This window comes from Labeo rohita, chromosome 11 (genome assembly GCF_022985175.1).
Source record: "Labeo rohita strain BAU-BD-2019 chromosome 11, IGBB_LRoh.1.0, whole genome shotgun sequence".
Classification (NCBI taxonomy): Eukaryota; Metazoa; Chordata; class Actinopteri; order Cypriniformes; family Cyprinidae; genus Labeo; species Labeo rohita.
Window position 1 is genome coordinate 14,991,093 of NC_066879.1, and position 14,556 is coordinate 15,005,648.

Below are 14,556 nucleotides of genomic sequence, written 5' to 3' on the forward strand. Positions count from 1 at the left end.
AAAAAGTGTGTAAAAACCTCTGGTCATATACGGAGGAGGTTGAGCGGTTCGCTGTATTTATACCTGAGTTAACAGTTATTTTACGCGCTTCCCTCGCTTTCCCACACTGCTAGCCAATCAGAGACGAGCGCGAGCCGCGCGCCATGAGCTTTAAAGTCGAGACGGCGGTTTTATAGCCCGCGAACTTCCTTCCTCTCCCGCTGTGGGAAAACACTGTCACGGGCCACTAAAAGTGTGCCTGACACCTGCTTAGAGGTCCAGTAGTGCTGACAAGAGCAACAAGTCGGTGTGAGGCAATAAAACGGCTCAGACACGCTTCAGACACAGAGGCTTTGATCCTGAGGTGTTATTGCGCCAATGAAAACGGACTTTCCCAGCCTCAGGTTGCAGTTTATTGCATTGATCTCTTACAAAGGGTATGCAAAGAAATACTGATTTTTGAATGTGATTTTATTCATTTAATTGGATTCGTTTAATATATACATTTAGTTTTATCATATTATCAGAAAACGTTTGTGAAGTTTAAGATTTTGAATTAAATGTCCCACTTTAATTTGATAGAAATCCGTGAAATAATTAAATACTACATCAAAACATTTATTAGTAATATTATTGTTATTATTATTGTTTACTAAATAATGTACAGTGATGTAGGGGATAGTATAAAAGTAATTCCCGAGATAATATAACTTACACTACCAGTCAAAAGTTTTTGACCCCTAAGTTTTTTTGTTTTCTAAAGAAGTCTCTTCTGCTCAAGCCTACGTTTATTTGATCCAAAGTAGAGCAAGAACACAAATTTTTAAAATAATTTTACAATTTAAAATAACTGCTTTGTATTTGAATATATTTTAAAATGTAATTTATTTTTTATTTCAAAGCTGAATTTTTAGCATCATTACTACATGATCGTTCAGAAATCATTCTAATATTCTGATCTGTTGTTCAAAAACATTTATTATGTTGAAAACAGCTGAGTAGATTTTTTAAGGTTTTTTTGATGAATAAAAAAAGTTCAAAGGAACAGCATTTATCTGAAATAGAAATCTTTTGTAACATTTGTAACATCAAGTTTAGATAAAAAAAAAAAGTGCATGCAAATTTTTACACATCACATTTAGAGTGTTAAACATTCAATTTGTTTATTGAAACACTGATTGGCCTATTGATTAATTGGAACTAGATAAGGTAAATGTAAGTCCTGTGGGATTTGTACTCCCAGTGTTTGATTTGATTTGTGGAGGACGCCTCACCCCCCTGGTCTCAGAGTGTGGGAAAGCTAATCCTGACTGGGACTCATGGCTTTGTAATGCTAATGAGCTCCTATAAATAGAGGAGCACGACCCTCATTCCCAACACAACCGACTCGCTCTCCTCAGAGAAACATCTCTCCATCTGAAAGAATGGCTCCGACTTGCATGACCGACTACTCTAAACTTTCCAACAAGGAAAAGCATAAAGTAAGTATCTTTGACATTTGAAATCTAATTGTTTTCTCAACATTTCTTCTCTTTTGTTGTGCAACAAATGTTGAAGCAAGCAACTAACCAAATGTCTCCTTCCTTTACAGTTGAGAAAACCCGTAGTGGAAAAGATGCGTCGGGATCGCATCAACAACTGCATTGAGCAGCTCAAATCCATGCTGGAGAAGGAGTTCCACCAGCAGGATCCCAACACTAAGCTGGAGAAAGCCGACATCCTGGAGATGACGGTGGTTTTTCTCAAACAGCAGCTGCAGCCCAAGACCTCAGCTCCACAGAAAGCCCACTTTGACGGCTATTCCCAGTGCTGGAGGGAGACCATGAGCTTCTTATCTGGAAACGCCAAGGTGGACGCTGTGCGTCAGCATCTGAACCGCTGCCAGGAAGCCCAGAGATCATCTCAAGACCTCGCTCACATGTCTCCAGCTTCCCATCAGCTTCCCATCAAGGTGAAGCAGGAACCGTCGTGTGCTCACAAACCTCTCTGGAGACCCTGGTAGAGGATAACGGACTTTGACAGAAAAACCAGATGGTGGTTTTACCGTCTCTTATGCTGTAGGAGATACTTCCTTATTTGAATTTCTTTTGAAAGAATGCTCTTATGGTTTCACAATGTGAAAGAATAATCTTCTACAGGTGGTTTATTGTAACACACCTCTATAGTTTTCCTTATGGATGGACAGTCATTTGTATAAGTAATCTTCGCAATGAAGAGTCAATGGACGTCTGTTTAACTCCTGTGGAGTCAAAGTTATTATTTACAATGTGAATTTTTGCTAATGTCTAATATATAATGACGTATGTTAATTGTGCAAACATACTGTCAATTACAAATAAACTCTATTCATATATAATCAATCCTGCTTTTCTCTTTTTTAATCAAAATGTGATTAATGGACCTTTGATATTTAAACATGTTTTTAACAAACCATCACCACACTTAGTCAAAGCTGTCAAGTGGTCTCAGTTTCAGCTAATGGGAGTCCATTTGCACTTAATAGTCAAAGAATATCCCAAAATGACAACAAAAAGACCTTATGTGTGACCTACAATGAATATGTTTATATATTTTTTAAGTTCTATTTTTATTTTATTTATTAATATTTATATAACTAAATGAAGATGAGATGTTGCTTTGGCAGTTAGCTAAAAACGTCCTTTTTTATATTTATTTTAAATGATTTTTAAAATAATTCCTTGCTTTTTGGTAATAATAAGAAAAAAACAAACAAACGATACATTTGAATTATTTTTGTAAAAAGATAAATAAATAAAATACAATAATGAAATGTAACCATAATTTGAAATTAAATCTAAAAATACTTGTTTTTTTGAAAATTATATATAAATAAAGTAAATGCATACAATTTTTAAATAACATTAATGACCCCTTTTCATAATAATATTATTTAAAAAAGGATAAATTAATAATAATATCCCAAAATGACAATAAAAAGTCCTCATGTGTAACTTACAATGCATTCAAGGTACACTATTTTAATATTTTAAATTAGTTTATATTTTTGTATTTTGCATTTGCATTTTAATTTTAAAGTTTTAGTAATTCAGTTGTTTTTGTCAGTATTAATAATAATAATAATAATAATAATAATAATAATAATAATAAATATGTTTATATATTTTTTATTCATTTTATTTCAGGTCTATTTTTTATTTTATTTATTTATATTTATTTATTTTTACAAGTTAAAACTAAATAAAAATGAGATGTTGCTTTGTCAACTTGCTAAAAATGCCATTTTTTAAATATTTATTTAAATATTTATATTTTTTTGTATAAAAAAGCACTAAAATAATTCCTTGCTTTTTAGTAATAATATGAAAAAAACATAAATGACACATTTGAATTATTGTAAAGTAAATAGTAAAGTAAAAAGTAAATAAAATACAATAATGAAATGTAACTAAATGAAATGTATGTTGAAATTAAATCTAAAAATACTTTTTAAATGCTTGTTTGAAAATGATCTATAAATAAAATAAATGCATACAATTTTTAAATAACATAAATGACACCTTTTCGTAATATTAATTATTATTAAAAAGCATACATTAATAATTAAATTAATAATAATAGGCAGAGAATATCCCAAAATGACAACAAATGTGTGACTTACAATGCATTTAAGGTACAAAAGGTACAAAAGTTGTTACTGGGGCGCTGTCATCTTTTTATATAGTATTAATATGTACCATTTAGGTGCATTTTAGGTATTAATATGTACCTTTACAGTACTACTATAAACCCTTCAGGGGTGGAAAAAGGTACAAAAGTGTACCTTTTGAAAAGACACCCCCCAGTGACAGCTTTTGTACCTTTTTTCCTGAGTGTGTACAAGTTTTTATTTAACATTTACACTATTGTTGATATAATAAATGAGTGTAAAACCACATGCCAGCTGCTATAACTTTAAAAATAGCTATAATTGTCCCATGTGTCCTCATTTTTACATGCTTCTTAAACATTTTTTTAATCATGTAATAAGTGTGTTAAACTAGACTTGGCTGAGTTTGAGCATGACTATAGTGTTGAGTGTGTGAGAAAGAGTGCAGGAGCTTAATGTTCGTGTTTGTACTTTGAAACCCTTGATAATAGGCGCTGTGTGCTGTCAGCTCTGGTTTCATCAGACAGCTGGTGTGGCCGGCGGAGGGGGGCCCGCGTCGCCCATCGTGTGTGTGGGGCCGGCTTCTCCCAGGATTTCCCACACCCGTGACTCTGGCTCCCGTTTCAGATCCGACATTAAGGAAGTGTGCCGTGCTAAATCATCCATTAGGTATGGTGGTGTGAGTCCTGACCCGTCCCTGCTATTGCCCCTAATTCAAACCTGAGCCCCCTGGGAAAACAGCTATTCACTTGTTGTTTGAGTCTACTTGTTGCAACCCTGAAGTGATGTATTGTTACGGGTCATGTGATCTTTTAAAAGTTATTTAGAGTTTAGAAACTATTTTGTGCAATGTGGAAATGTGGCTTTAGAACAGTTAACAGGGGCAAACTTTAAAAAAGACAATATAATAATAAAAATAAAATACAAAAAAATAAAAAAGAATCAAATATATAACCATGACAGGTTAGCTATTCATTTACTATTCCATCTTAAGTATTTAAATAAAATATTTAAAAATTAAATGAATTGGTGTAGAAATAATTTTCACACAGAAAACAATTAAATACAAAATACATGATTTTTGAAGTAGAACAACTGAAATTTTGATGTAAAATGTAATTCAGTAACCTTTTTATGTTTTGACAACTTGAAAAATATATATAATTTAAAATATATAAATTAAGATGAAATTAAAAATATAAAAACTTTCTGTTTTTTAAATAAATTTTATACAATTAAATTAATATTGTTATGACCTGTTGCTGTAATTTACTTCTACATATTTTTTACATTTATGCAGTATATATATATATATATATATATTTACATTTGTTGAAAAAAATCTACATTTATTGAAAAAAATCTAAGTAAAATATAAATTATAAATATAAAATAAATATAAATTTTAAAATAACATTTTTTATACAATTAAATAAATATTTTGACCTGTTGTTGTAATTTACCTTTACTTCATTTTTATATTTATGCCGTTTTATATAAATCTGAAAAAGAAAAAAAAAAAGAAAAAAAAAAATATATATATACACATAATTTTAAAAATGTAAATAAAGGTGAAATAAAAAATAGAAAAACTTTAGTTTGCAAAAACATTCATATTTAATATTTCATAATAGTATTAGAAATATTTATAAATATAAAATTCAAAATAAAATATACATTTAGATATGATTTTAATGCTATTTGCAGTCAATCAACCATCATCAGCTTTCTATATTTTAAATAACATTTTTATACAATTAAATTAATATTGTTATGACCTGTTGTTGTAATTTACTTCTACATGATTTTTGCATTTATGCAATATATATATATTTCACCTAGTGAAATTCTTGCATAATTACAAAGTTTTACTTTTAAACTCATAACACTTAAGTTGTGTTTCTGAGTTTAGAGGTCAACAACTCAAAAAATGACCAAATTAGTTACCAATTATTTAATATTTAAAATCTACTAAGTTAAACTCGCCGTAACTCAGAGTTAATGATTGTTATTTTAGTATCATTGAGATTCATAGTTTTATATTTTCGTTTAATATTTTGAATTAGTTAAAATTTTTGTATTTTTGCATTTTATTTTTAGTTCAAGGTTTAGTAATGTCGTTGTTTTGTCATTAATATTAATAATAATGATAATAACAACAACAATAATAAATGTTTATACCGTTAAAACTAGCAAACTAAATAAAGATAAGAAATGTTGCTTTGGCAGCTAACTAAAAATTTCTGTTTTTTTCAGATGAATTATTTACAGAGATTTGGGTCGAAGCTTTTCAAGCGCTGACACACTTTTCACGCCGCATGTGCTGAAGGTGAGACGCATTTTATGGGACTTAAGGGCAAATACAGTAGACGCCAGGATGGCCATGTGCCTCTGCTAATTTTACAGGAGCGGGAAGCCTTTGGTCTCTGAGGGTGTGAGGAGATGTAATCAGGAGACGACACACCTCTAGTGAACACACACACGTATAGACACAAATAGAGGCTGTTAGATCCCCTTTCAGGATCCCCCTCCTCCTCTCGTCCTCTCAGGTCCAAGCTGCTGATGTTATCAAGTGTTACAGACAGCCTCGTGATTGGCCCGTGAGTGTGGGAAAGCATCAGACTCTTCAGACCCATGCAGACAAAGCATTGTAAATGGAACGTGCTTGTGTGTCATCACTCCCAACTACAGGGTGACATGTCTAAGTGATTAAATAAGGTTAGCAGAAAGAAAAACTGGTGGGCTAAACTAGATTTTTTTTTTTAATGACAGACAACTGATATGTCTTCGTAGAGTCATGGCTTTCTAAAACATATTTATTATAATATAACAGAAATGTTCGTATGTTGAATAAAAAAACGCAGCATTTTTGCATAATTAAAAAGTTTTAGTTTTAAACTTATAATACTTAAATTGTGTTTCTGAGTTTGGAGGTCAGCAACTCAAAAAATGACCAAATTAGATACCAAATTAGATATTTCAATATGAAACTGACCAATTATTTAATATTCAGCAAAAAAAAAAAAAAAAAAAAAAAAAGAAATAAAAAAGCAAATTACGTTTAAAAAAAAAAGTAACAAAGTTACTATTTTAGTTTTTCTATTTCAAAATTTAATTTTTCATCTAATGTGTTACTTGCTGTTTCTTTGCAATTATTTGTTTAATTTACAATAATTTAAGTAACAATTATTTAATATTTAATCTGTTAAATTAAACTCACCATACCTCAAAGTTAGTGACAGTTAAATTAATATCATCAAGATTTTTGATATTTGAAATTAGTTTATATTTTTGTATTTTGGATTTGGATTTTATTTTAGTTAACGTGTTAGTAATTGTGTTGTTTTTGTCAATAATAATAATAATAATAATAAAAAATAAAAAAAAATAATAAATATCTTTGGATATATTTTTATTTATTTTATTTCAGTTCTATATTTATTCATATTTATTTATTTATTTATTTTTATATCAAGTTAAAACTAAATGAAGATGATATGTTGCTTTTTTGAAAATTATGTATAAATACATACAAATTGTAAATAACATAAATTACATATTTTCAAAATAGTATTTATTATTAAAAAGAAAAGATAAATTAATAAAATACAATGGTAAACTTAAAGGAAAATATAAAAATAAATAAACTGCAGGAAATAAAAATAAATAATTTTAAAACAAAATAAATGAAATGCAATAATAAAATGTAACACTAACTTTAAATTTAATTAAAAATTCTTGCTTTTTTAAAAAATTATAAAATCTTAAAAAAATTTTAAATACATACAAACTGCAGGAAATAAAAATAAATAAGATTTTTCAAGATATTTCAAGTAGCTTTTTTTAAACTTTAGTTTACTCTAATAACCACTGATACTCAATGGTTTGCATATGAAATATATATTAAACATGTCACTAAAACATGTTCAGGAATGTGCAAACATACCTAAACATATAGTGAGTATAACTACTCATTATTATGTAAAATTGATTATCATTCTGCATAAATTATTCAGCTTTGTGCAACTATACCCTGAAATATATCTAATGCATCTAAGTATTTTCATTCTTACCATTTGCTCTGTGTTGAAAAAAACTTTTTTAGCATCTCTAGTGAATGTTTGTGTTGTGACTTCACATATGCATGAATGACAGAATGCATTCAAAGGATATTTTTCAGTAATTAATTGCTTTTATTAAATGCAGTGTCAGACACACAGTGTCCACAATGTTTCAAAGCACCGGAATGCCATCATAAGAACAAATATTGTTTTTCAGTAGCCTTTACAAAAGGCTGTATCAAACGAACATCCATCAGGAACATACAAAGAGCTCTGATTCAGAGCAAACGCACTGTTTGCAATGCAAACAACAATAGGAGCCTTTAGAAAAACTCAAGGCAAATGTCTTACAAATCTTATTAAGAATAAACCAATTTAAAACTTCAATGTGAAATGGACATAGAAATGGAGATGTGTATCTCCTACAGCATAAGAGATGGTAAAACCACCATCTGGTTTTTCTGTCAAAGTCCGTTATCCTCTACCAGGGTCTCCAGAGAGGTTTGTGAGCACACGACGGTTCCTGCTTCACCTTGATGGGAAGCTGATGGGAAGCTGGAGACACGTGAGCCAGGTCTTGAGATGATCTCTGGGCTTCCTGGCAGCGATTCAGATGCTGACGCACAGCGTCCACCTTGGCGTTTCCAGATAAGAAGCTCATGGTCTCCCTCCAGCACTGGGAATAGCCGTCAAAGTGGGCTTTCTGTGGAGCTGAGGTCTTGGGCTGCAGCTGCTGTTTGAGAAAAACCACCGTCATCTCCAGGATGTCGGCTTTCTCCAGCTTAGTGTTGGGATCCTGCTGGTGGAACTCCTTCTCCAGCATGGATTTGAGCTGCTCGATGCAGTTGTTGATGCGATCCCGACGCATCTTTTCCACTACGGGTTTTCTCAACTGTAAAGGAAGGAGACATTTGGTTAGTTGCTTGCTTCAACATTTGTTGCATAACAAAAGAGAAGAAATGCTGAGAAAACAATTGGATTTCAAATGTCAAAGATACTTACTTTATGCTTTTCCTTGTTGGAAAGTTTAGAGTAGTCGGTCATGCAAGTCGGAGCCATTCTTTCAGATGGAGAGATGTTTCTCTGAGGAGAGTGAGTCGGTTGTGTTGGGAATGAGGGTCGTGCTCCTCTATTTATAGGAGCTCATTAGCATTACAAAGCCATGAGTCCCAGTCAGGATTAGCTTTCCCACACTCTGAGGCCAGTGGGTGAGGCGTCCTTCACAATAGAAGAGGCATCAATTATTTCATGGTTAACTGGCCTCAGGGCTCCCACGGAGGGAATAGGCTTCCACACACCGAACACAACACACACAGGCAGGTTGCTGTACTTTTATTACCTGGGAACATCAGCGCTCGCTGATAAGGCTTGTGCAGATGGGGACTGTGGACAGATGATCGTTTTCCAAGGGATGCAAAGGATATATAGATAAGACGCCGTACACCTTATCAGGTCAAGACAGATCATGGACAACAGCTGGCTTAAAAAAAAAAACAAAAAACAAAACAAAACAAAACAAAACAAAAAAAAATATATATATATATATATTTTTTTTTGCACAAATGCTAATGCATCATTTAAATGTAATAGAAAAATTCACAATATATAAAAAATTAAATATTTATTTGTATTTTAATAAATGTGTTTCAGGATATAAATATAATATAATTATTAATTATTATTGTAAAAAGAAGAGACGAATTAATAAAATAATAAAAAATATAAATATACAAATATGAAACAGTAAATTAATTCAAAAAAATGTTTTATATATTTTAAATATGACTTTAATATTATATACATGTATATTCATATGCACACAATTTTATAATAAATGTAAAAAAAATGAATGTCAATTGTAAAATATGATCAAATTTAATAATCCTTGCTTTTTTAATGATGGCAGGAGATCATATATAGAAAACATTATATATATATTTAAATGTATTTTAATATTATATATATGTATATACAATGTATAATTCACTGAGAATGTCAATTGTAAAATATGAAAAACTGTAACAATCCGTGCTTTTTTGGAAAATGATTGCTTTTTATAATTATTGTAAAATAAAAGGACTAAAACGTAGTAATATGATAAAAATACATTAAAAAATTCTCTTCACAATATATCATGTACAACAGCTTGTTGGAAGAAAAATATTTAAAAATTAGCAAATTAGCAAAAATAAATAAATATAAATCAGCAAAAAAGTTGTAAATTACTCTGTATTTTTAAGTTGTAGATAAAACTAAGATTATTGGAGTATTTTTTGCAAGGATAATATTTGGGTTTTTCTACTTCAGAATTTCGTATTTAATCCAATGTGTTATTTACTGCTCCTTTGCAATTATATGTTTAATTTACTAAAAATAAAAAAAAAAGTGTGAGAACTGAAACTGTATTTTAAATTTAAAACTATTTTAAAAAATATAAAAAATAGTAATAAAAAATGTTATAATTAAAAAATAATCAAAATAAATAAATAAATACATTAAAAATAATTCAAATATAAATAAAAAAATATATATATTTCCTATATTATTTGTGACGCCTCCAACAAACTTTAAAGTGTGTCTTTGGTCTTCACACACTCCGGCTGGAATGCATTCACTGTGAATGTCAATTAAGCGCAATTATCCCGTGCTCTCAAGGATGGCACACTTCTATTGTTCGGGGCCCCCTCCCGCCCTGGGAGAGTTTTGGGTAATAAATGGACAGATAGTGTGGGAAAGCCAGGCTGGATCCTGCTCACACGTTCTCCAGTCAATAGAGCGAGCCCCTCCTCTGTCCCTCCACAAACAGCCTTTGAACCTGCTGCTCAGATCAGAGGCTCCACCGGGCTGCGGGACGCGTGTGTGTTCTCACCGCTCGCTCACATCACCTGCTTCTCGGCCTCAAATCTACACCCGCCCCCCCTCCCGCACACGTCTCCATCATCGCGCAAGCATGTGCCGCAACATCTGCAGCACAGCGACCCTGACATTGACCGGTTGAGTGTGGAGAAATCTGGGAAATTATCATAGTGAAACAAAAAAATTTAATTTAAAATAAAAAAAGCAGTAAAATAATTCCTTGTTTTTTGGAAATAAAAAATGTATTTATTATTATAAAAAAAAGAGACGAATAAAATACAATTATATAATATTTTGAAATCAACTAACAAAAATAATAATTAATTGATAAAAATGAAAAAATACATACATAAATGTATATTAATTCATTTTAATTTAATTTTCAAATTATATTAATTAATTTTCATAATTATTAATTATTATTGTAAACAGAAAAGACAAATTAATAAAATACAATGATAAAATTGAATAAAAATATGAAATTAAATAATGTTGCTTTTTGCAAAATGATTCCACAGAATATATAAAAAAATAATAATAAAATAAAATAAAATAAAATAAAAAGCATTAAAATAATTGCTTGCTTTTTGGAGATAACATATAATTGTACATTATAACATAATTAACAAATGACACATTTGAATTAATATTAAATTATAAAATAAAATAATTTAATAAAATAATAATAATTCTTAATAAGAAAATAATAATCCTTGCCTTTTTGAAAATTATATATGAATTAAAAATAAATACATACATTTTTTTAAACAACACAAACTGAAAAAAATGAAAGGATAAATTAATAAAATACAATGCTAAAATTGATTTTTATAAAATTAAATACAATTAAAAAATTCATAAAAATGTATTGTAGGAAATATAAAAAAATATATATAAATAAAATAAAATAATAATAAAATATAAATATAAAAATATGAAATAAAATGTTAAAATCCTTGCTTTTTAAAAATTATTGCAGGAAATATAAATAAACAAATATAAATAAATGACCCATTTTCATAAAAAAAATATATATATATAAAAAAAGAGATAAATTAAGAAGATGCAATGATAAAATTGACTAAAAATTACAATAACATTTAAAAACTGATTTCTCTATTTATATTATTATTGTAAAGTAAAATTAATATTAAATATACTAATAAAAATGACAAATATTCAACAATCAAATGAATGAAATTCTACTGAAATTATTATTATTGCATTACTGCTATTATTGCATGTTTTTCTTGAATGTAACTTTTATTTTAGTTTTAATTTCACTTATTTTGCAATGCATCTGATAAAGCAGTACAACAGTTTTTCCTATACTCAGACCATCAATAATATCAATGGCCACCCAATGCCAGATGTTTTTTTTGGAGGGAAACTTTGTTTTGTTCAGCTCTTTTAAGACTTGTGTTTCCAAACATTGACTCATCCTGACAGATGACACTGATAGTTTAATGACTGGCCTGCATTCCACCATAGAGTCTCTCATCATTCAGAGGAATATAATGAGACTCTCTCTCTCTCTCTCTCTCTCTCCGTCTCTCTGTCTCTGTCCAGCTGCAGGTCTCTCCAGTGAGGAATGTGTGAGAGCTCTGGTCTGTGTCTGCTTCCCACACTTCGGCCCCATTCAGCACGCCGCCCCACCCTGTTGCCGCTGATCCAGCGCGCTTCATTATTCCCGTTCTCAATAGACCATCTGGTCCTCTGCTTGTGCGCACAAAGCCTACAGCTCTCCCACACGCACCTCAAAGCCGCAGGTACGCTTTCACTCCTGAGGAGAGATTGATCCGCACACAATCCCACCAACACAAACAAACACGGAGGCATGTGTGCAAAACACGCTTCTGCATGCCACTGTATATTTACACATTCACTGATAACCTCATCATACACAACAGGTTGCAATACAGACTACAAGATGTTTTCAGTTTAGATGAAGAAAAAAAATCTATATATTTAATATTCTTAGAATTCATTGTTTTGAATGCATATACGTGTTTATAATACTTTTTAATAAACTGGATCATAAATAAAAAATTACATATTTTTATATAAAAATGGTTTAAATTAATTTTTAAATATATATGGTTTTGTTTCATTTAAGTAGTTTAAAAAATGCCATTTTTAAATGGTAATAATATTAATAATTAAAAAAAATATTTTATCTATTTTCTTAATTCGTTTTTTCATTAATTAAAAATTGTTTACTAAAATAGTTCAGATAAATAATTTTTAATACATACAAAAGTTTTGTGAACTGTTCAGTTAATTATAAATACGTTTTAATAGCTGAACTGAACATTTTTAATATATAAATAATAATATTTATATATTAAATATATAATAATAATATTAAATAATAATATTTTTTTAATTAAAATTGATTTTTAAATTGAATTTTTAATAAATTAAACTTTTTAATACATATTCAAATATTTATTAAAATAATATTTTATTGATTTCATTTATTGAATGTTTTTATTTATTAAAAACTAAATAAAATGAATAATTTTTTAATACATAAACGTTTGTAATAGTTTTAATAAATGAAAAATGTTGAATACATTTTTAATAAATATGTAAATATTAATAATAAAACGTATTTTATTTTTTATTTTTATTCATTAACAATAGATTTTTTTGTTAATAAATTAATCATTTTTAATAAATATTTAAATATTTATTAAAATGAAATGTGATTTTATAGATTTTTTTATTGATTAAAATCTGTAATATAATATATATATATATGTTTGTAATAGTTTTAATAAATTGAACATTTTAAAAACATATTATACATTAATAGTTGTGACTAAACTCAACATTTTTAATAAATATGTAAATAATAATAATAATTTTTATTTTATTTTATTTTTATTCATTAAAAATTGTTTAGTTTAATAAAATTGTTTAAATTATTTTTTTAATATACATGATGTATTAATATATTTATTATGAATATTAATATTTTTATTGATTAAAACTGTTAAATTAATAGTTTGAATACATATACATTTTTATATATTTTATTTATTAAAATATAAATAATTTGAACAGTGTCTTGCTGTTCCAAAGAAAAGACGACAATTCAACAATTGTTTTCCGGCCGAAAAAAAGGGCCGCTTTCCTGTTTTTCCCTCTTTTTTTTGTTTAATGACCACAAACACCCTGGCAAGACTCAAGAGGTTTCAATGGGGCAGAAGGTATCAGACAATGTCACAGTTTCGCGCTCTAACTGCCTCTTTTCATGCGTCTGCGCTGTGAATGCCGGAGCATGTGATGCTGGAATGTCATTGAGCTCCTCTCACATCCAGACCCCGAATTCCTGTCCGGCGTGGAGAGGTCAGGGGTTTCCCAGCTCCCCGTTTTTTATGAAGAGAGGGACACTTCACACTGGGCACACAGCGCTGAGCATCTGCTTTCCTCGCTCTGTGTGTGTGTGTGAGAATGAGAAGAGTGTTGGACAAGGGGGCGCCCACATTCAAAGCCCCTTTTGCGGAGCGGGATGGAATGTATTGTGGCTTTACCAGTCCATTTTGGCGGGAGATGGGAATTGGTGTGGGAACGGAATTTGGGGTTAACTAAACCAGAGCACCTCCTGATAGACACAGAGAACAAGAGATGCACTTGTTCATAGATCAGCCGCTGCAATGAAGAATAATATTTAGCATTTCTCACACTCTTAAAAATAAAGATTCTTTATTTGGTTTGGTGGAGAACATTTAACATCTATGAAACATTTCCACTGGACGAAAGATTCTTTAGATTATTCAAATGTTTAGTTTTTTTTGGAAATTTTCACTGAAAGATTCTTTGAGGAGCCAAAAATGGAACCTTTTGGAACCTTTATTTTTAAGAGTTGCAATTTACAAAAGATTCTTCATAACAGAAAAAAAAAAATTTAATTTAAATTTAAATTTCTTACAGTTTAAATTTAAAGAAAGATTTTTTTTAAGAACTTGTCATGAATAGTTCTTGGGAAAGCAAAAATGCTTATTTTACACACACACACACACACAC

The 14,556-nt window shown here is 29.6% G+C and overlaps 2 protein-coding genes across 2 annotated transcripts; one reads left to right on the forward strand and one right to left on the reverse strand.

Moving 5' to 3' along the window:
- Positions 1-1,371: 1,371 nt before the first annotated feature.
- On the forward strand, positions 1,372-2,339 carry LOC127173356 (transcription factor HES-5-like). The gene is made up of 2 exons (XM_051123181.1): positions 1,372-1,460; positions 1,571-2,339. The coding sequence occupies exons 1-2, from the start codon at positions 1,404-1,406 to the stop codon at positions 1,979-1,981; spliced, it is 468 nt and encodes a 155-aa protein (XP_050979138.1). The 5' UTR covers positions 1,372-1,403; the 3' UTR covers positions 1,982-2,339.
- Positions 2,340-7,800: 5,461 nt separating this feature from the next.
- Positions 7,801-8,759, reverse strand: LOC127173343 (transcription factor HES-5-like). The gene is made up of 2 exons (XM_051123153.1): positions 8,671-8,759; positions 7,801-8,560 (listed from the first exon to the last, which is right to left on the reverse strand). Exons 1-2 carry the CDS (start codon positions 8,725-8,727, stop codon positions 8,150-8,152), a joined length of 468 nt encoding a protein of 155 aa, XP_050979110.1. The 5' UTR covers positions 8,728-8,759; the 3' UTR covers positions 7,801-8,149.
- Positions 8,760-14,556: the final 5,797 nt, after the last annotated feature.